The sequence below is a fragment of the Corvus cornix genome, chromosome 20 (assembly GCF_000738735.6).
Source record: "Corvus cornix cornix isolate S_Up_H32 chromosome 20, ASM73873v5, whole genome shotgun sequence".
NCBI lineage: Eukaryota > Metazoa > Chordata > Aves > Passeriformes > Corvidae > Corvus > Corvus cornix.
Genome location: NC_046349.1, coordinates 3,601,165 through 3,620,835, shown reverse-complemented (window position 1 = coordinate 3,620,835; position 19,671 = coordinate 3,601,165). Strand labels below are relative to the sequence as shown.

Genomic DNA, 19,671 nt, shown 5'->3' with positions numbered 1-19,671 from the left:
TGTCAATGGAAGAGAAAAGCACTCAAAGAGACAGCCTCAGTCTGGACTATTCATTATTTGCCTCCAGCCCTCAGTGCACGTGTTGCTTCTGAGGCACGGACTCAGTGTGATCGATGGAGATGACTGAATTCAGGACACTTTAATCTCCTGAGCTGCAGGGAGCCAGGCCTGGGGGCTGGACTGTTCTACCTTCCTGGTTTCAAGGCACGTCACAGAACCCAGCACTGGGCTGGACAGGAGGACAAATCCCACTCTTCCCACAGCCATGGTGACAGCTCTGTGGGGTTTGACCTGAGGCAGCTGGGCATGGGACAGTGTGCCCATCACTCTGCCAGGGCATCCCCTCTGCTCAAAAAGAGAAGCAGGAGGATTCACTGAACATGCTAAAACAGGACCAGTTTTAACTCTGATGCCTTCATGTTCTGATTCATTTTGATTCATCCTGAACTAAGCCATGACATTTTCTTACCTATCCTGAAGTGCCTTGCACACAGTGGGTGGGAGAATGAGCAGAAAAAAGCCTCACCAGTGACTCCACCATGTTGGATTTGTTATTCCGTAGCGTTTTCACTATGTGGAACACGTCGATGATATTTTGCTGCTGGATCATTTCACACACGCTGCAGATGGCACAGAAGGTGCCGCTGCGTCCCCCGCCGTTCCTGGGAGCAGGAGAAAAGAGGTGAGGGTGGAGCTGGTGAGGCTGAGGGAAGGAGAGCCCACAGCTCACACCCCATGGACACTGGGGAAGGTCTTTAATGTAATGACTGGTCATGGATATTCAAGGATTTGTGTGCCTAAAGGGGCTCTGAGAGGCCTGGGGAGTGACTTGGAACAAGGGCATGGAGTGACAGGACAAGGGGCAGTGGCTTCCCACTGCCAGAGGGCAGGGTTAGTTGAATATTGAGAAGGAATTCCTCCCTTTGAAGCTGGGGAGGCCCTGGCACAGGGTGCCCAGAAAACCTGTGGCTGCCCCTGGACCCCTAGAAGTGTCCAAGGCCAGGGTGGACAGGGCTTGGAGCAACCTGGGACAGTGGCAGGTGTCCACTAGGACTGAGTGGTGCTTGGGCTCCCTTCCAACCCAAACCATTCTGTGAGTTTGTGAAAGTGGAGACCTGTAGACCAGGAGGCAGGGATGGAAGGGCTAAGGGACTCCTGGAGTGGTGGACAGGGAATCTCAAGGACTGCAGTGCTGCAAATCCCTGCTCTGGGCTCACAGCAGTTCTGTGCTCAGAGCTGGGCATGTGGCAGAGCTGCTTCAGCTCTCTCTGGGCTCCAGTCACAGGACCCACAATGTAGCAGAGCTTTTGGAGCTATTTCTCACTGCAATCAGTAAAATCCCTGGGCCAGGATACTATAATGCAGTACAATATCCAACTTGCAGTGTATGATAAATGTACTTTAACTGCATTTTCTCCAGCTGAAGCCTGGCAAGCCACCAGATTTCCAGATCCACAACCAGCTGTCTTCACACAGCACCGCGTGAGGCTGCAGACATTTTCCAGCCCTACTTACAGGCAGTGGACCACAGTGCGCCCGTCTCTGCCGTCGTACTGCTCCTGCCACTTCTCCAGCCTCCTGACCACCTTCAGCAGGGAGCGTTTGGAGGGAGGGGTGTCCCTGTAAGCCGGCCAGCCGATGTACTGCAGGTGCTGCACGATGCGATACCCGTCCTGCGGCTGGAACACAGGGCCTGCTCAGGGTGCTGGACGGGGCAGGGGCACAGGGACGGGGCAGAGCTGGGGCACTGGTGACACAGCATCCTCCCCTCTGCATCTGCACTGTTAGCATTGTCCACTCTGGGTACCTGACACAGTGCAGAAACAAGGGCTGATCCCTAGCCTGGATAACGATTATTACAGAGCCAGGCAGACACCAAGAACATGGGACCCCTGTTTGGTTTCCAGAATAAAGTTTCATCAAAATGCACAAACAGATCAAATATCTCTTTCCTGGTTGCCTGTTCTGTGCCCTAAGAAGTAAAGGTGACCCTCAAAAATTCTCTGGGGACTGTGGAGGGAAAGCACCCTCATAAATTTGCTGGCAGTGGCCGTGGTGTTGGACACGGATGAGTGCAGAGAGCTGTGAGTGCACAGCACCCACCCTGCCAGCCCTGCATCCACAGGCCAGCTCCATCTGAGAGTCACAGAGCCTTGGTCTGACCAGCTTTATGATCCCCAGGCTCTCACTGGGACACAGGAATGTGCCTAATATCCAACCAATTTATCAATTTCTGTGACTGGACCACAAGGTTCCCTCTGCAGTGCCACAATGGAACTGCTGCCCAGGCTCTGACCATGCGGAGACTGATGTGTTAAACTGCAAGGAGATACAATTTGTGGAGCCTGCTTCCATTTCTGATTAGAAAAAATGAAAGAGGAACAACAAAGAAAACCTAATCAATCTGGGAAACAACTAATGAGAGAAAAATCCTCTGCTGAAGCCCTTTCCTGCAGCCCTGAAGTCGGATTGCCAAGGCTCAGTGTGCAGATAAACTTTGTTTCTATCATTTCAGCTGTCCTGGGGCTGAGGGACACAAAGAGTTGCTTACAGAAATGGCAGTTGCTTATTTATAGGGAAAGCAGTGGCAATTGGGAATCCCAGTCTAGCCAGTAAACATTGCATCTGTCTTCAGAGATGCTGCCTGGTAGCTGACAGATGGAGAGCTGCTGACACCATCCCAGTTTATTTCCTGCAATACTGATGGCTTTGTATTGGCTACAAAGTGATGAATTGTTCTCAGATACACACAGAAAAATGCTCACCATTTAAATACAGATTTTCAGCTCATATCATCCACTTGCTGCCTTCAGCCAAGAGTCCTTTAGCAATGCAGGCTGATTAAATGTTAATTAAAGGAAGTAGCTGCAGTGGAATTTCGTTCCTAGGTGAGGGATTCTGCATCTCTAAACCACAAGTCTTGGCTCTGCCTCTTCCTCAAGTCAAAATGTGTTTTTGAGAATAACCAGGAAATGTGGTATCTCTCCTCTCTTACCCTGGCCATGTTGCAAATCCGGAATATCCGGTTGATGATATCTTCATCAATGTCTGCGGAAACAAACTCCACTTGGATTGGGCCGTAACAACAGGATGTCTTCTCAGGCCAGTACTGCATGCAGAGCTAGGAAATAAACAAAACCAAACAGAAATCTTAATTATGAACATACTCAATCATTCCATTTGGATTTATAACCAGCTCAAAATCCATCACCAATCTTGTAAAATGTGGCTTTGTTCAGAGAAGATCTCATTCTAGCTCAGTAAAACATTTTATATCCTGAGTATGAAGAAAAAAAGAAATATATTTTAGGGCCTGGACTTTTCTTGCTGTTTATTTTTGCATGAACACAATTTGTAACGGATTGAATTCTGGGTCTAGAGGTGCAGAGAAGGTGGCTGACAAATGAAGCTTCTGTAAAGGTAGAGATTGAAAAGGAACATTAGAAGATTAGTGTCTGTAGATAAATTTAATAGGAACCATAAAGATTTGGTAAAAATGAGGAAACAGTCCAGGCACCAAGAAAATTAATCTTAATTCAAACAAACTGGAATTTCTTTTTTTCTGCAAGATGAACTTTTTATCTTTCTGGCTCTACCAAGTGAGCAGGGGAAGGAGATTGAGTTTCTGGTTTCAGGGTGAACCACAACTGCATCTCTGAAGTTTGTGAAGCAGGCTGGAAGTCTTTTTCTTGTGCTGATGTCATTGAGTTGAAAGGACAAAAAACATCCTATGCACACAAATTACAATCTAAGGATTTTAAATCCATCTGGAAATAGATCATGGCGCAAAAATATTTTGCATGAGATCTCATTAGCAGTTTCTGCTAAGATTGTATTTCTTTGTGGGTTTTTTTCCTTCCTATTTTCAAGTGTAATTTTGTACAAGTTTTGAAACCCCCAGATGCTCATTTGAACTTGATCCCAAGCTTTTCAAGTTCAATCACTGCCAGCAACAATGTCGAGTGTGCATGCAACTGCATTAATTCTGCACTCCTGTTCTTCCTTTGATCACATAGGATTGAAATTGGGTGGGATATTCACACAATCTTATGCATCTTTGCCCCTGTTGGTTTTTCAAGATTAAGCAAGCCAGCCACGACCACACAAGCAAGTCCTTTGAAGGGATTCTTTACTCTTCATTCAGACTTTCAAGCTGCCTAGTGATCTCCTCTCAAAGCATCTGTCCCACAGGCAGGGAGATGTGAGCCGAGCAGGAGCTTTAGCAAACAACCTCAAGGTGCACTGGAAAGCAGAAAAAGATTAAACCTTCCCTTAGCATGGGAACTTTGCTTCTCCCAGAGCAGGTGTGTGGATGGCCACCTCTCCAAACACACAGGTGTACACACTGCTGAAAACTGGCTGCTGTGTGCTCTGACCTCCACGTGGGTTTATCTGCACCTTTTCCCTGTGCTCAGGGCACAGCCTGGGATCAGGCACTGCTCAACAGGCAGGTGATGACAACATTGTCATGCAGGGACAGGGCGGGCACGGTGCCAAGTCCCCCTCCAGAAAATGCATCTCCACAATGGATCTGATGATCTGCTGGAGGGCAGGAAGGATCTGCAGAGGGATCTGGATTGATGGGCTGAGGCCACTGGCGTGAGGCTCAATCACACAGTGGTTGTGTGAAGGGCAACAGAGCTGGGGGAGGGGCTGGAGCCCCAGGAGCGGCTGAGGGAGCTGGAAAGGGGCTCAGCCTGGAGCAAAGGAGGCTCAGGGGGGACCTTGTGGCTCTGCACAAGTCCCTGACAGGAGGGGGCAGCCGGGGGGGTCGGGCTCTGCTCCCAGGTAACAGGGACAGGAGGAGAGGGAACGGCCTCAAGTTGTGCCAGGGGAGGCTTAGACTGGATACTGGGAAAATTTCTCCACTGAAAGGGTGGTCAGGCATTGGAACAGGCTGCCCAGGGCAGTGGTGGAGCCACCATCCCTGGAAGGATTTAAAAGACATGTAGATGTGGCGCTTGGAGACATGGGTTAGTGGTGAATTTGGCAGTGCTGAGATAACTCCATCGAGGTTGGAGTCAATGATCTTAGAGGTCTTTTCCACACCAAATGATTCTATGATATCAAGCTGCCACACCTGGTCCTGGTAGCTCATACAATACAAACTTTAAAATCCTCCTTAACTTCCAGTGCCACCTGGGTGTTCTGGCATTGGCTGCACTCTCGAGGGAGGTGACACTGTGCTACAGAAACTGTCAAAGTGACTTCATGCACTGCCAAATCCCCTTTCCTGTGCCTACAGACCACATCATAACAGCAAAACTTTGCTAGGAAAAGAAATAAGCTTTGTGTAGAAAGACAGTCAGAAGAATAACACTGGCTGAAACTGAAAGGTTTGTGTTTTCCAAGAACCAAGTGTGAGAAAGTGTGTCATTTCCAGAAAAAGCTGGGTTTGGCTTTGAAGTGTCAGGAAAAAAAGATGAAATTTGTCTCTGGATTGAATGCCAAGATGCAGAATCAAGGAGGGTGGATGGAAGAGGGAAACAGAAGATCCAGAGGATCTCTGGTTGCTCACAGAGAGGTGGGGCTCTGCAGGGCACCAGAAGAACCCAGTGCTGAGCAGAGCTCTCCCTGCAGCTGGAATGGAATCCCACAGAGTTCCCCCTAATGGGACATCCCCTTAAGGACTGGGGCAGTTGGTTTCTCCATCACCGTCCAAAAAAGAGACCAGTAATTTCACTGCCTCCATGTGTGGTAAGACTGGGAAGAGACAAATGAAAAATGAATCCATGAAGTACCAACTGCTTGAGGGTTCCTCTCTTCTCATAGAACAAGTGCTGGAATGGGTGAATTAGCCATGCCAAATGTACTCTCCACACAAATTGCATGATTGTGCCTTTTTGAAAGCTGTTATCCTCTGCCACTCATCAGCAAGTTGGCTGGAGACACCAGGGCAGAAGGAATGGCAAAAGCTCCTCCCTGGCAAGCTCAAATCCTGAAAATCACGGTGTGGCCAGTAGCCAAGACCCAACTTAGATGTGGAATTAAAAAGAAAGAAAAAAAAAAAGATACAAAGCACTATGTTCTTGTCGAACTGTGCAAAGCACATTTCTCAGTATTACAGAATTGTGCTGGAAATCTCAGGGGAAAGATCCTTCAAATTATTTCAGCTCTCTTGGTTTTATTCTTCTGGAAATGCTCTGTGAAAAAGGCAAGTGTGAAGCACACTGGGGCTGTGGTAGGGAGCACTTTCTTGAACCAAATGCAGACAAAAATGTGAAAGGGAAGAAAGTGGGTTTGGGAGGGAAATTCTGGGCTGGAAACACAAAGTAATTCTGTAATATATAAAGTATTTATATAAAACTTTTTAATACTTTCAAATATATCAACTTTATATAATTTTATATCAAAGTATTTATATAATAAGCGGGGAGACCTTATAGCAACTTTCCAGTACATAAAAGCGGGTTACAGGAAGGCTGGAGGGGGACTTTTCAGAAGGATGTGGAGGGATAGGAAAGAGAGGAATAGCATTAAGCTGAAGGAGGCCAGAGTTAGATGGGATATCAGGAAGAAATTCTTCCCTGTGAGGGTGGGCAGGCCCCGGCACAGGTTGCCCAGAGCAGCTGTGGCTGCCCCTGGATCCCTGGAAGTGTCCAAGGCCAGGTTGGATGGGGCTTGGAGCAGCCTGGGCTGGTGGAAGGTGTCCCTGCCCATGGCAGGGGTGGGATGAGATGAACTTTAAGGTCTCTTCCCATCCAAACCCTTCTGTGATCCCTTTTAATTGCAACAAGAATTAGCTTACAAAGAGCCAAGCATGTGGATTTATTCTCCATTTAAACCCCAAACATCACCTATTACTTTCCAGCTTCCCCTCATTTATTTATTGGGGTGGGAGGGCCAAAGAAAATGGGAGCAGGAACTCTCTGAAACCCCCTGGATTTGAGAAGGAAGTGACATGCCAGGAATGAAGAGCCACTCACCTGTGCTGCATCCATCTCGTTGAGCATCACCACGGAGGAGCAGTTGTAGTCAAACACCAGCCTCCAGAAGTCTGCGATGGTGTTGGGCAAAGGGTGCTGGGTGACAATGAAGGCAGCAGGTTGCTTGTGGCTCTAACAAAAGAATAAGATGAGTTAAAAAAAAAAAAAAAAATTCAATCAACTTTTATTCAAAGGAATATTATACCCGGGAGGCTGTGGGGACGCAATCTGAGCCATTTAACCAGATTATACAAATCACACATCCTGCTCCTTGTTATCGCTCCGCAATGAATGAACGCCTCGTAATGGGATTCCTTTGCTCCCAATGAAGACATTTCATTAAAGAAGTGTCACAAGAGCAGAGATTACCCAAATCAATTATTTATATTTTGAGACACAGCAAATAATGCTAATTCTGCTATTACTACTACTATCAGTAATATTAATAATTGGAAGGAAAACAGCTGGAAGCAAACGCTCTCCTTTATGCTGTGGTAGCCTCGAGGATCTCCAGAAGGGATTAGCCCAGTCTGCTGTGGCTGCCTGGGGGCGCAGTGTGACAGAGGTGGCACACTTGGATCCCAGCCATCCTTTATGAGCTTGTGGGGCAGCATTCAGAGCCTGTGACGTTGGCATTTAATTTCTGATATCATTCTTTCACCTCAGAAAGGCCCCCTGGCCTCAGCCTCCCTAAGCATGAAGGGGTGGAGCTGTGCTCCCAGCCTCTGTGGGGCTGAGTTAATGAATGTTTGTGAGGCTCTCAGGGATGAAAGGCCACAAGCTGAAAACTATCGTTCTCCAACCACGGCAGGCAAGGCTTAAATGAGCCTGGAAACTGCACAGTCCTTTGTGCTGTACATCCGTGAAGCAGACTTGAATCAAAAGGCACACTAATTCTGGGGTAAAAAAACAAAAGAGCACAAAAATCCCTCCAACAGAATAAAATTCTGGATTTAAAGTGAAGAAATAAATAAAATCCTGAAGCATTAAGCTGCCCATCATGGGGGTTTGCCTTTTCTCCTCCACCTGAGGCAGATGTGGGTGGAAGTGCTGGGCAGGCCATGCTGGGAAAAAGGTGCTTGTGAGTGTGCACGTGCGAGGAGGGTGATGGGACATGACACAGAGAGAAGGAAAAGGAAACAATTTATTGGGAATTATAGTCTGGAACGGACTTCTCTCTTTTTCCCCATTCTGCATCTCACATCTAGAAACACCAGTATGGGTCAAAAGCTGTGAAGTACCAGAGCAGTGGTGGCAACATAGTGGCAAATAAAACAGTGAGGTTTATCTCTTAATTAAACACCAGAGTGTTCCTGCTGTGGTTTTTTCATGGTGTGCCAGCAGCAAAATGCAAACCTGGCTAAACCCTTGGCTGAAGGGCACAAGTGCTTGTGGGGTTTGCCATTAGGAGAAAAAAGAAACCTTCCCCAGATATTTAAGACAGGGGAGGAACCAGGTTCACTGTCCTATTTCAAAGGGAAGGTGACACACAGGTGTGAATTACTCATGCAAGAGAACATGTGTGGGATTACGGGGGAATGATGATGTCAGGGACACATGGAATCATGTTTTTCTCCAAACCCCATGGATTAAATACAAATCTATCATCACTTCTACATGGCTTGACTCACAATGTGCCTTTAATCTCATTTTTTGCACTCCATTGTTTTAGGGGAAGGTGAGGGACAGTTTTGCTCCATTCAAGGCAATATGGGATGGAGGGTGTCCTCTAAGGGTCCATGGTCAGTACAAGACTTCACACATGAAGTTACCAGGGAAAAAAAGAATTTACAAGGTCTGTTCTCAGCAAGAACAGCTACGAAAATGTAGGATTTTAGCTGTTCCCTTGTGATTATTTTTGCCCCCAAAGTTCCTGATTCCTCTATGGAAAGAAAGAGAAAAGCCAGAGAACATGAGAGCAGCTGAATTTCAATGGAAGGTGAAAAATTGCTTTGTACTTAAAAAAATTAATCCACTGGAATTTTGTGGGGAAGGATACAAATATTAGCAAAGTGATTTGAGGCAATAAGGGCTGAAATGTACAAACATTCCCAATCCCTAAGAAAGCAAAGACTGGATTGTGCTTCTGCAGATGTGCAAAAGCACTGAACACACTTTAAAAAACAAGTTTCCTCAGGCATGTTTGCAATGAAAACATCACAATCTTGCAGAAAAAATCTAAAATAACTTCTGTGACCATTTGACCAAATTATCTTAAATGCAACAGCATCGCTGTTTCCCAAAGACTGAAGAACAGACAAAATTAAAAACAGTGACCCTGTTGCTGCCAGGGAAAAAATGAAGGTTTTTCACCCTGGATCACATTTACACATACTCCAAGTGCAATAATTAGTGGCTTTAAAGACATCTGTGTCCAAAGGCACCACAGCAAAAAGAAGCCATCAACATAATTCATCCTCCACAAATGACCCATGCTGTGAAATTCCAGGCTATAAACAAAGCGAGGGAAAATGCCTTTGGACAGAGTCACATCAGCTCAACTCACATCCTTTAGCCTGGAAGTATTTTGCACATCTGATCCCTGCACTCCCACATTCTTAACTGCATTAAGATCAAATCAATCACTCGCTCCACACTGCAAATGATCCTTTTTCAAAGAGCTGACCTGGCAAACATTTCTCTTCCCAATGGATACAAAAACCAACTTATGGGAAGAGCTGTCCCACCACTTCTTCCTGCATCTGCCTTTCTATGATCCAGCCTCAGACTGCACATTGAGGGATGTCTTTGCCAAAAATTCTCCATGGTGTGGTGCAGAACTAAGGGTGTGTGATCACAGAATAGGCTGGCTTGGAAGGGACCCTCAAGGATCACTGAGTCCAGCTCCTGGCCCTGCACAGCACCATCCCCAAGAGTTCCCAAAAGTATGGTCTGAAAGCTTCTTGAACTCTGTCAGGCTGGTGCTGTGACCACCTCCCAGGGATAATCACAGTCTAGAGGACATATTTTGGTGCTGAGGAGAAAATCCACGTGCTTTGCCCGGTTTGGAGATACCAGACTCAGAAACTACAGCTAAGTTCTTTTCTTCAGATCCATTCTCTCAGAAAAGCATCCTGAGAAGGAATGAAGCGGGTGGGGCCAGAGCAGTGCTTACATCCATGAGTGCAGCATTGATGTAGTTGCTGGACTCGCCATCCACGGAGATGAGGAAGGGCAGGCAGCGGTCCAGGGGCAGCACGTCCATGCAGCGGTTCTTGTCGTGGTTGCGGGGCAGCAGCCCGATGCTGCAATCCTCCGGCCGCACCCGCGGCGTCACGATGTTCAGGGTCTGTGCAGGGGCAGGGAGCAGGGGAAACAAAGACACAAACAGGCTGAGTGCCTCGGAGTTCACTTCCAAGAAGGATGCCATATGCCCAGTATGTTTGTTTGAAAGGGACTCAGACTGGCAGAGCTTTGGCATCCCAGAGATAAAAAGGAAGGAGCATTAAGAAGCTTGTTGCTGTTCTAACACATTGCGTTTTGCAGATTGTCCTGAGGAACTCTTCCAAATGTTGTTAGCTCCAGCAAAAATTGAAAGCACTATACCCCTCCCAAGCATTTCCAGCTCTAAACCCCCAGAGCAGCCAGACAACATTTCTGTTCTTTCCTAGAGGCTGGAAATAGGTGTCACAGGTATAAGATGCAGTTTGAGGTGGTGATGGAGTGAAACCTCCTCCTGTTTCAACCATCCTTAGGGTGGAAGCACAAATCCTTCTCCCTCTGCAAGGGGGTCCTGTGCAGGTGTACCCTGAGGACCACCCAGGAGGTCAGGCTGTGTTCAGAGCCTCTGGTGATCCCTCAAGCTACTGACTTATCTTATAAAAACCTAAGATCAAATGTTGTTTTGAGTTTTTTTAACAGAAAAGTCTATTTGTTTCATACATTATTTAGATTGATACTTTCCTTTTGAAGTGACACAGAGGATGCTTCACTTACACAGTCATACCCAATCTCTGGGGCCCTGCTTTCAGTCTTTGACTGTTGTCTGTCTTTTCCACAGCTTGACAGACTACGTTTCTTTAAATTTATTTTTGTTTTGTGTTCCCCATTGTGGAGGCCTCCTGACAAACCAGTCCAGCTTGGTCAGCAAGGATCAAAACTCAGAAATCAAAGTGAATGCATCTTAACACCAGTGCTTAAGTGGTGGTAGATCAGTGGCTGTCTGATGTCATTGTATTTTCACTTTTACATCTCCTCTTGCTGAGCAAAGCCCATGGAGTCCTACAGTGAACTCTCTGCAGCCAGAAGAATGCAAAATATTTAGGGGCCAAAAAAAAAAAAAAATCTTACAAAGAACTGGACTTCTGCCACAGAGAGGTTATGAACGAAGAAAAGAGGAAGGTCAAATAATCCAAAACAAAAGAAGGTGTCAAAGTATGAAACTTGAGATAATATAGCTGCTCTAAATGATTCAGGTTCTACGTGGTCTGGAGATGGAAGGCAGGGAGTCTGGCTGGGGAGAAAACAGGAAATCTCAGATCTCTGACAGTGCAGATAATCAGGCAGGTGACTTGTTAGTGATTTAGTCCTGCCTATTTTATGCCACTGCCCCCTCTCCCTTGCTCCTGTACTGATTCAGATTACAAAAACTCTCCAGAGCGAGCTTTTGTGTGTCCAGACAACATGTAGAGCATGAGAAACACATCCAGCCTTACCTCAGGACCAGTGGGACCTATATACCACAAACTGCAAGCACAGGTCTATAGTTAGATCAACTGCTTCCTAAAGATTGCAGCAAAGAGGCTTTGCATTAAACCCAGACAATCAGGGCTGAGGAACGCTCTGAGCCAAAATCCTGTAAAAATAGATTCTACAACGAGACAGACACCGAACCTCTTATGCAAAGCACAGCAGAGCAGTTCCTTCCCACAGGAGCTGCCAGCCCCTGGCAGCTCAAAAGAACAAGCACAGAGGCGACAAATCCCGTCTCATATCATGACAAAATGCACCCAGCAAGCAGTGGCTTTTTTTTTAATAGTGTGGGTTTTTTAAACAGCATTTGATGAAGTTCGGCTCTGGCTCCTTCATGCCAAGCATTCAGAAGCAGAAACACTTTTACAGATCTGCTATCACTTGATAGAACCAGATCTTTTTTTAATTGAACTGCCATCAGTTGGGATCCACATTCTTTATCTCACTATACCAACCCTGATGATTCCCTGTAAGGCTTCAGATAAAAGACACACATTCTCCCTCTGCACAGAGAGGGAGGAAAAGAGGCCTCTGACTCAGGCTGGGGCTCCCAAAAGACATTCTCTTGCTGCAAAAGACACTTTGCTTGGGAGAGGGGGTGGGAATTACTACAATTAAAGCAATCTCCACCCTTTTACTCTGACTATGAGTGAACTCAACAAATAGTAGATGTCTCTCTCTTTCCCATCAAACTCACCTTGCTCCAAATTTCCCACAATCTTGTTTTTTGCCTTACATTGATGTTGGCTCAAAATCGTAGAACCACAGAATGGTTTGGGTTGGAAGGGGACCTTAAAGCCCAACCATTCCACTCCCCTGCCATGGGCAGGGACACCTTCCACTATCCCAGGTTGCTCCAAGCCCTGTCCAGCCTGGCCTTGGGCACTTCCAGGGATCCAGGGGCAGCCACAGCTTCTCTGGGCACCCTGTGCCAGTTTCTCTTCAGCCTCGCAGTAATGAATTACAGATTCATGGGAAATAAGACTGGAAAACTTAGTTCAGTGCTCAGAATTCTGGGTGAACTCTCCATGGTGTGAGAGGTACAACTGCACAGGGCCCATGGCTGAGCGTCCCAAGCCCATTTACCAGGGTGGGAAAAGCAACAGCGACAGGAAGCAAAGGAGGGGCCCCCATTTTGTTGCTTGCCCTGGGCAAAGAGCACTAATGGAGCACTTGAGAGTTTTACTGTCCATCATTTTGGGTTTCGTCACCAGGTACCTGGCAAAACATGGACAGTGAACTGAGGTGTTCATTGACATTTACTTGAAAATTAACAGTAGCCAAAATTGTTAATTTTCCCTCTCTCCCCTGCATGGAAGGTTGTCAACAAGCTGATTGTCAAAGCTTGGAAGCACCATAAGAGCCACAAGAATGGATAATAAGGCACCTTGAGGCATAAATGTTTCTGTATAAATTATGGAAGAAAATGAACAACACAATACTTATTAAAATAAGAAGTACAGCATTATGTGTGACAATTACTACCCTTGCTCTACTGGAACGATGGGAAGAGTTTTTTCCTTGCTCAAGGTTGAGTAGTCCACGTTCAAAAACAAACCTCTGCCTGACCCAGCAGTACAACAAAAATCAAATCAGAAATCAGACCTTGGCTCAGTGTCCCCCTTCTCTGCTCTGCTGGAAATCACGAAATAACACACAGAAATTGATTAAACACCTTCAATACACCAACTGCAGTGACTGAGACATATGAAATTACCTGAAACTCATCTTTTATCTGGCTGGAATTGGTCTGTGGATCCAATCTGCTGATGTTGTAATATATGGATCTGAACTCACAGACTGGAATGGCCGTGTTGCCACAGAGACATGCCTCCAGAATGGCATCATGGACAAACACGTACTGCTCCTGCACAGGGGAGGGGAGGAGATATTAAAGTCATATTTGGAATACAGATCATGAAATACCGCTCTTCTTTTTTCTTAAGTCATGCCCAATATGCATATTTGGCTCTGTTTCACATGGAGACAAATTACACCATGTGCTGTGTGACAGCTTTGTGAGCATATTTCATCCATCATTGAATGTGAGGGCTCACATGTTCATTTCAGATTTACATGGAAAATGGGGAGTCGGCACTCTCAGGAATGCTGGGGAAAAATGGGGGTGGGCAGAGGAGGACATCAGGGTGTAAAGCCTTTCTGTTCACAAGGTAATGGTCAGGGATGGACCTCCAATAACACCAAGAATCATAGAATTGTTTAGGTTGGAACAGACCTCTGAGATCACTGTGTCCAACCCAGCACTGCCAAATTCACCACTGAACATGTTCCCAGGTGCCACATTTACATGTCTGTTAAATCCTTCCAGGGATGGTGACTCCACCACTGCTCTGGACAGCCTGTGCCAGGGCTGGACAACCCTTTCAAGGAGGAAATTTTTCCTAATGTACAATTTAACCTTCCCTGGCACAACTGTACAGAACTAGCAGGTCACGCCCATCTGTCTCTTCAGAACCCTGGGTTCTGGGTATTTTGGGTAAAGCTCGTTGCCTCAAGTAAATATGGGAAGTCCAACAAAGTTAACAGTCCTTCTCTGTTCCAGGTTATTGTCCTGTCCCTCAGGAGGGGAAGGGGTTAAGGACACACATAAAACCTGTGCAACAGGATAACAGCTCCTCAGGAGTCTGTGCAGCTGCCAGGCACTGTGTGATGGAGCAGCTTGCTTAATCAGCACCCAGAGCTTGAATCAAGGATGTTTTGTTTGCTTAGCTTGTAATTGATATACACTAGGTACTACTGGAGCCTGCAGTGTTGCTATGAATGAGTCATGAGAGGCTTCAGGAGCTCTTTTTTCCCACTATGAGAATAAAATTAATCAGCAATGCACAGACCTAAACTTCAAGGTTTGCCCTCCTGTCTTGGAGGCCCCGAGTAGCTGCCAGTGAATTGATTCGGTGCAAATCCGGGCATGTTTAGCCACTGAAAGTTCTGCATAATCAAGGCACAGAGCGAGCCAGTGTTGACTTAATGAATTGCTGGGCAGAGAAGCTGACAGGAAAGCAGCACCTCGTGCAGGGAGAGTGGCTGGCACCCACCTCTGTCTGCACCAAGTTGACCCTTTGGGAGCGCAGCTCTCGCACGCAGTTGAATATATCCACCACGCCTTCGTTCTCTGCCATGTCGAGCATGATGTCGATGGCAATAAAGCACCCTGTCCTCCCGGCCCCAGCACTGGAAAAGAACAAACCAGGAGGGTCTGGTGATCAAGGGACTGTGGAGAGGCAGGGCTCTGTGGAGGAGAGAATAAGAGCAGCACACAAAATGCTGTCTCCTCCAGGGAGCTGCTCCCGCTCCCTGCTGGATTCATTTTTCTGTTTAAGGATTTAAGAGAATGAGGGGAAATAAGATTTCATGAAAGGGAAGAGAAACAAAAGCTTCGTGTTATTGAACATCAACAAAATACTGCAAAAAATATTCATTATAATTTTACAGGCCAGGTCACCTGCACACCTCTGATCACACAGGGTGTGGGACAGCAGCCTCCAGGTTGCAAACAGACACAATTCCAGAAATTTTCTTCCCTGGGACTCTTTAGATGACATGCACACATTTACTCCAGTGGGCATGATGAAAGGAGCTCAGTCCTCCACCTCAAACATTTATTTTCCCTTTTTAATCCAGAGGAGTTTGGATCCTGAGGAGGGTGATTTCAAGTTATGGATTGTAAATTACAGAGAAAGCAGCTTGAGGCTACTCAAACCCTTCAGTTCAGAGCTCCCCACTGCTTGTGAGAATTGGGCCATCTCCTGCAAAACTGTGTTGTCATCGTGTCCTCCTTCCCCTCCGGGAAATCATCCAAGCTGCTTAGGTGTGAAGGATAGAGAGAGGAGAACGTCTCTTCACATTACTCTGAAGGAAGCAGGAAAACTCTGCTCAAACCAGGGAAACTTCAGCTGCATTGAAAACTCTACCAGAGCCGAAAGCAAGGAGATATGAATGACCATAAATTAATGGACCAGATTAATCAACTGCTGAATAGAGAGAAGATATTTTTCATTTGCAGAATTTTAATGAATAAGTGGCATTTCCTCTCCCTTTATCTCTCAGCTTTTCAGAATTTTAACAAATAGTTAGAACAGTTCTATATTTAGAGGATCCTGGCACTTCATAAATATCGAACAGTGATATTATCCAGCCAGGCATCGGTGGGGAGAATTTGGTAATTACCACTTAAAGCAAGTCATTAAAATTCAAAAGCAGATAAATAACAGGGAGGAAATGACATTTATTCATTAAAATGGGAAGGATGAAAAATCTCCCCTTGCTTTCTTGGTGACAATGAGTCAGGTTCAGACACCTTCCAGGGCCAGCCCCATGTCATGGCACCAAAGCAGCAAACTCAGGCCCTGAGCTCTAAATGAAATCTCCTCTGCCAACTCCACAGCCTTAGCTGTACTTGATTATAAAACTGACTCACTGCTTGCTAAAAAGAAAAAAAAAATCCGACAAAACAAAACACCCACCCAATCCAAAACTGCTTAAAAAAGATAAGATTTAATTGATTTTCCTTTTTAAAGTAGCTGTGGGATGTATTTTTTCTCTCTTTCTCAAGACACAGAGTGGGATCTAGAGGCAATTCCCTGTGGATGGATTAGGGGTGAGATTTTGGGACAGCCAGCTCTGCTCTGTAGCCTTGTGCTCAAGCCACATCTTCTTTAACTCCCACATGCCATGAGCCCTGCAGATGTAGCTCTGGGTGTGTGGCAATGCCTTTCCTCGCATTTGAAGTCACTTAACCCCTTTTATTTACTAGCTGGAAGTCACTGGGCAAGTTTTTAGTCTGAGATTCCCACCCCAACTCCTGGGCTTTCAGGAAGCCAAGGTGCCCAAGGTCTGGCAGCCAGACCCAGCCAGACAAATATTTCAGATCATAAAAACATAAAATCATAGAATAGTCTGTGCTGGAAGAGACCTTAAAGCAGATGTAGTTCCAGCTCCCCTGCTGTGGGCAGGGACACCTTCCACCAGACTAAGTAAGACTTTTGATGCTGGTACAAAGCTGAGCTGCAGCACATGTGGGTACAGCAAAGCAAAGTTGCTTTGAAATTCCCTTTTTGTCAGCATTGTCCGTTCTGCCACATGAGGTTTGAGGGCCTGGAATGGCTGTCCCAGACATTCACCACTTTCCCAGCTCTGCTCCGAGCATCCAACAGAGCACAGGCCACTGGGGAGGTCTTCTACATTTGAAAGGCCCTCTCTGACCTACTTCCATCATCTCCAACTCATGCCAACTTTAGGGAAGAAAAACACATTTCCCTTTGTTTCCTGGTGAGGCCCACAAACGATACCCTTAAACAGCTGTTGATTGCTGCCAGGCAAGGAGAAAAGAGAGGGAAAGGCTGCTGGAAGAGGGTGGAGAGCTGGCCTACCTGCAGTGCACCACGATGGGTCCTGCCTCCGGGGGGTTGAGGAACTTCACCTGGCGCACGAAGCCCAGGAGCCCCGTGGCGTAGCAGGGGACGCCGTGGTCCGGCCAGCTGGTGAAGTGGAACTGCCGAATCTCTCGGATCTCATGGTAGCCTTTCTGAGGAGACAACACAGCCTCTATTTTTCTTCCATCAGACTCCAATCAGCGTATTCTGCTCCCTGCTGCCTTCCCTCACGCAGAGGGATAACAAGCACTGAGCTCTCGCTAAGCATGGAAACGTGTCTGAAGCTGCTTTTCGCTCTGAAAAGGTTTTCAGCCAAATTCCAGTTGCCAGTGAAGTGGGTAACGCTCACATGAGGCCTGGGAAGGTAATTACCAGCTCCCAGTTTCAACCTGTGGTCTCAGAGTTCAAACCCAGCTCATCAGGGTGACCTCAGCCCCGGCACCCCATGGCTGTGTTTACCCACGTCCTCTTATGTCATAGCATAAACCAACAAAAATTCACTCTTAAATCCTACTTGTGGCATTGAAGCAAAAGCCTGGGGAAGGAACACCTTGAGAGTGGACATGCCCCAGGTAACAGCAGCTTTTCTGCCACCTCCTGCCAAAAATTCTCAGGTTGAGATACTGCTGGCAGTGAAAAGGGCAAAAACTGGTATCCAGAACCACCTTTTCTGGTGAGAGCAAGTTGCTGGTATGTGAAAATCACACCTTTATCTGCCCTGCAAAAGGGTAACCCAGAACTGTGGGTCAGCTGGGTTTTATTGTACAGGAAATGCGGGTGGAATCCAGCAGCAGCTCCTCTAACCTGTCAGATTTTGGCATTACCATTTCTCACCAAGTTTTTCAATGATTTAATGAAATATGGAGCTGATGTATCAGAAAAATGAAACAATATTCCCAGTGTGGCTGAAGTTCATTGAGCAGCAACTTTGGAAAAGCTTTAAAACCACTTACTGAGTCTTTGGAAAGTAATTTGGACAGACCTGGAATACTCTGACACTTAGACTTCCAATTTCTAATTACAAGTAACAAAATTTTCCAAATCTTGCTGGTTTGGGGATAATTTTTATACTCTTGCTTTTATTATAGTCTCATTTCTGCTGAAATGGGACCCTGCCTGGCATCCAGTTTAACTGGTACCTTTTTTCCTCTGCCATTTGCCACTGTGAAACAAGGCAGTTATTATTCCTGGCATGCCACCAGCTGTCTGCTGGCTTTTGGATGCAGTTAAACTTTATGCACTGTGGATTCTACTTTTGTGGCTACATCAAGATGTTCCTGTAAAATCATTTGTCCAAAAAATGGAATCCCTGTCAAAAATTCAGTTTCCTGAAGTGCAGCCTGTCCAAATAGCACAGCTCCCATCTCCAAGAGTGTTCTGGATGTGTTTCCCAGAGTTTCTGAACACAAAGGAAGTGTGCCACAATTTCAGCTTCCTGAAGACCTCCTTACCTTTTGGACAGTGAATGTACGTATGACATACTCTGCCAATGGCTCTGTCTCAATTAATGTGACTTTAATATCTCCGTAGACTTCTGTGTCATCCGGCCAGTATCGAACACACTTCACCTGGGGGGAAAAGCAAAAGATTGAGAGGAACTCGTTCAAGTTGAGTCAGAGCTGACCTACATTTTCTTCCACTTTCAAGATGAAGCCAGTGCAAATTGGGCTTTCTTCTGATGTGCAGAATTGCCAAAATTAACTGTATAAATTAGATCAAAATTCCTCTATCATACATAGAAACCACAGGGGGGATGTTTTTAAAGTTCCCTTTGTTGTCCATACAAATGCAAAGGATGCATTTAGATATTTTCTTTCTTTATAAGTCGTTGAATTTCCATACACGCCCTGCCCATTTCAGATGTACAGAACACCTGGCAGTCACTGCCACCATCCCTTCTGAGAAAAATCTGTGCTACTGCTCCTGTAATTCTGAACTCTCCCTGTTTAGACAAAGAATTTCAGTTCATGGGGATTGTGGGATACATGTTGAGACACTAAATTTGTTTGACTCTGAGCTTTCTTTATCAGATATGGACACAAACTTGGCATTTTACCAGCTGTGACAGGCTCCAACTAAGGCTCAAGAGAGAAATCTCCTGAGCAGGTAAACATATCCCAGCTTAGCCGGCTCTAGGAGCCATGTGCAAAACTACCAGAAGAAATAAAAGCAAGGCAGTGAAGCTCCAGAAGGAATATTTAGGTTAACAAAGGTTATCAGGTTATTAAATGCTCTAGCATGAAAGAGTGGAACGATACCTAAAGCTGAAGCAATTAGCTGCTGCAAAGCAGGCTTCATGTTCCAGTTCCAGTCATAATTGAAAGGGGTTTTATAAATATTAAATATGATTAATGTAGGTTTGTTGTGGGTTTTTTGTTGCTTGGGTTTTTTTCTTTTACACAGAGGCATTTATTTTGAGCTGAAGTGTCAGTAGAAGGTAAAACAGAATAAATAGCAATAAATGAACAGAAGCAGCTGGCATTCAACCACAAGATCTAAGGGAAATCAAACACAAAGCAGCTGAATTACTAATGGCTCGGAGTAAAGGATCAGTTAAATTTTTCTTAGTACCAAAGCAATGGAAAGTGACAAACATCAGGACAAAATTTTTTAAGACCTCCCGTTTCTGCCTCAGAAAGTCTCTGAAACAAAAATCATGC

The 19,671-nt window shown here is 45.9% G+C and overlaps 1 protein-coding gene across 12 annotated transcripts in view; it reads right to left on the bottom strand.

Annotated features, from left to right (window-relative positions):
- PTPRT (protein tyrosine phosphatase receptor type T) overlaps positions 1-19,671 on the bottom strand; it is a 430,013-nt gene that overhangs the window by 6,977 nt on the left and 403,365 nt on the right. For all 12 annotated transcript variants that reach the window (XM_039563312.1, XM_039563314.1, XM_039563318.1 and 9 more), the window contains 9 exons: positions 18,463-18,579; positions 17,009-17,163; positions 14,675-14,810; positions 13,336-13,485; positions 10,042-10,215; positions 6,927-7,058; positions 2,996-3,121; positions 1,516-1,679; positions 527-662 (listed from right to left, as the gene is read on the bottom strand). In XM_039563312.1, coding sequence (XP_039419246.1) covers positions 527-662; positions 1,516-1,679; positions 2,996-3,121; positions 6,927-7,058; positions 10,042-10,215; positions 13,336-13,485; positions 14,675-14,810; positions 17,009-17,163; positions 18,463-18,579 — 1,290 coding nt within the window. The remainder of the gene's footprint in view (positions 1-526; positions 663-1,515; positions 1,680-2,995; positions 3,122-6,926; positions 7,059-10,041; positions 10,216-13,335; positions 13,486-14,674; positions 14,811-17,008; positions 17,164-18,462; positions 18,580-19,671) is intronic.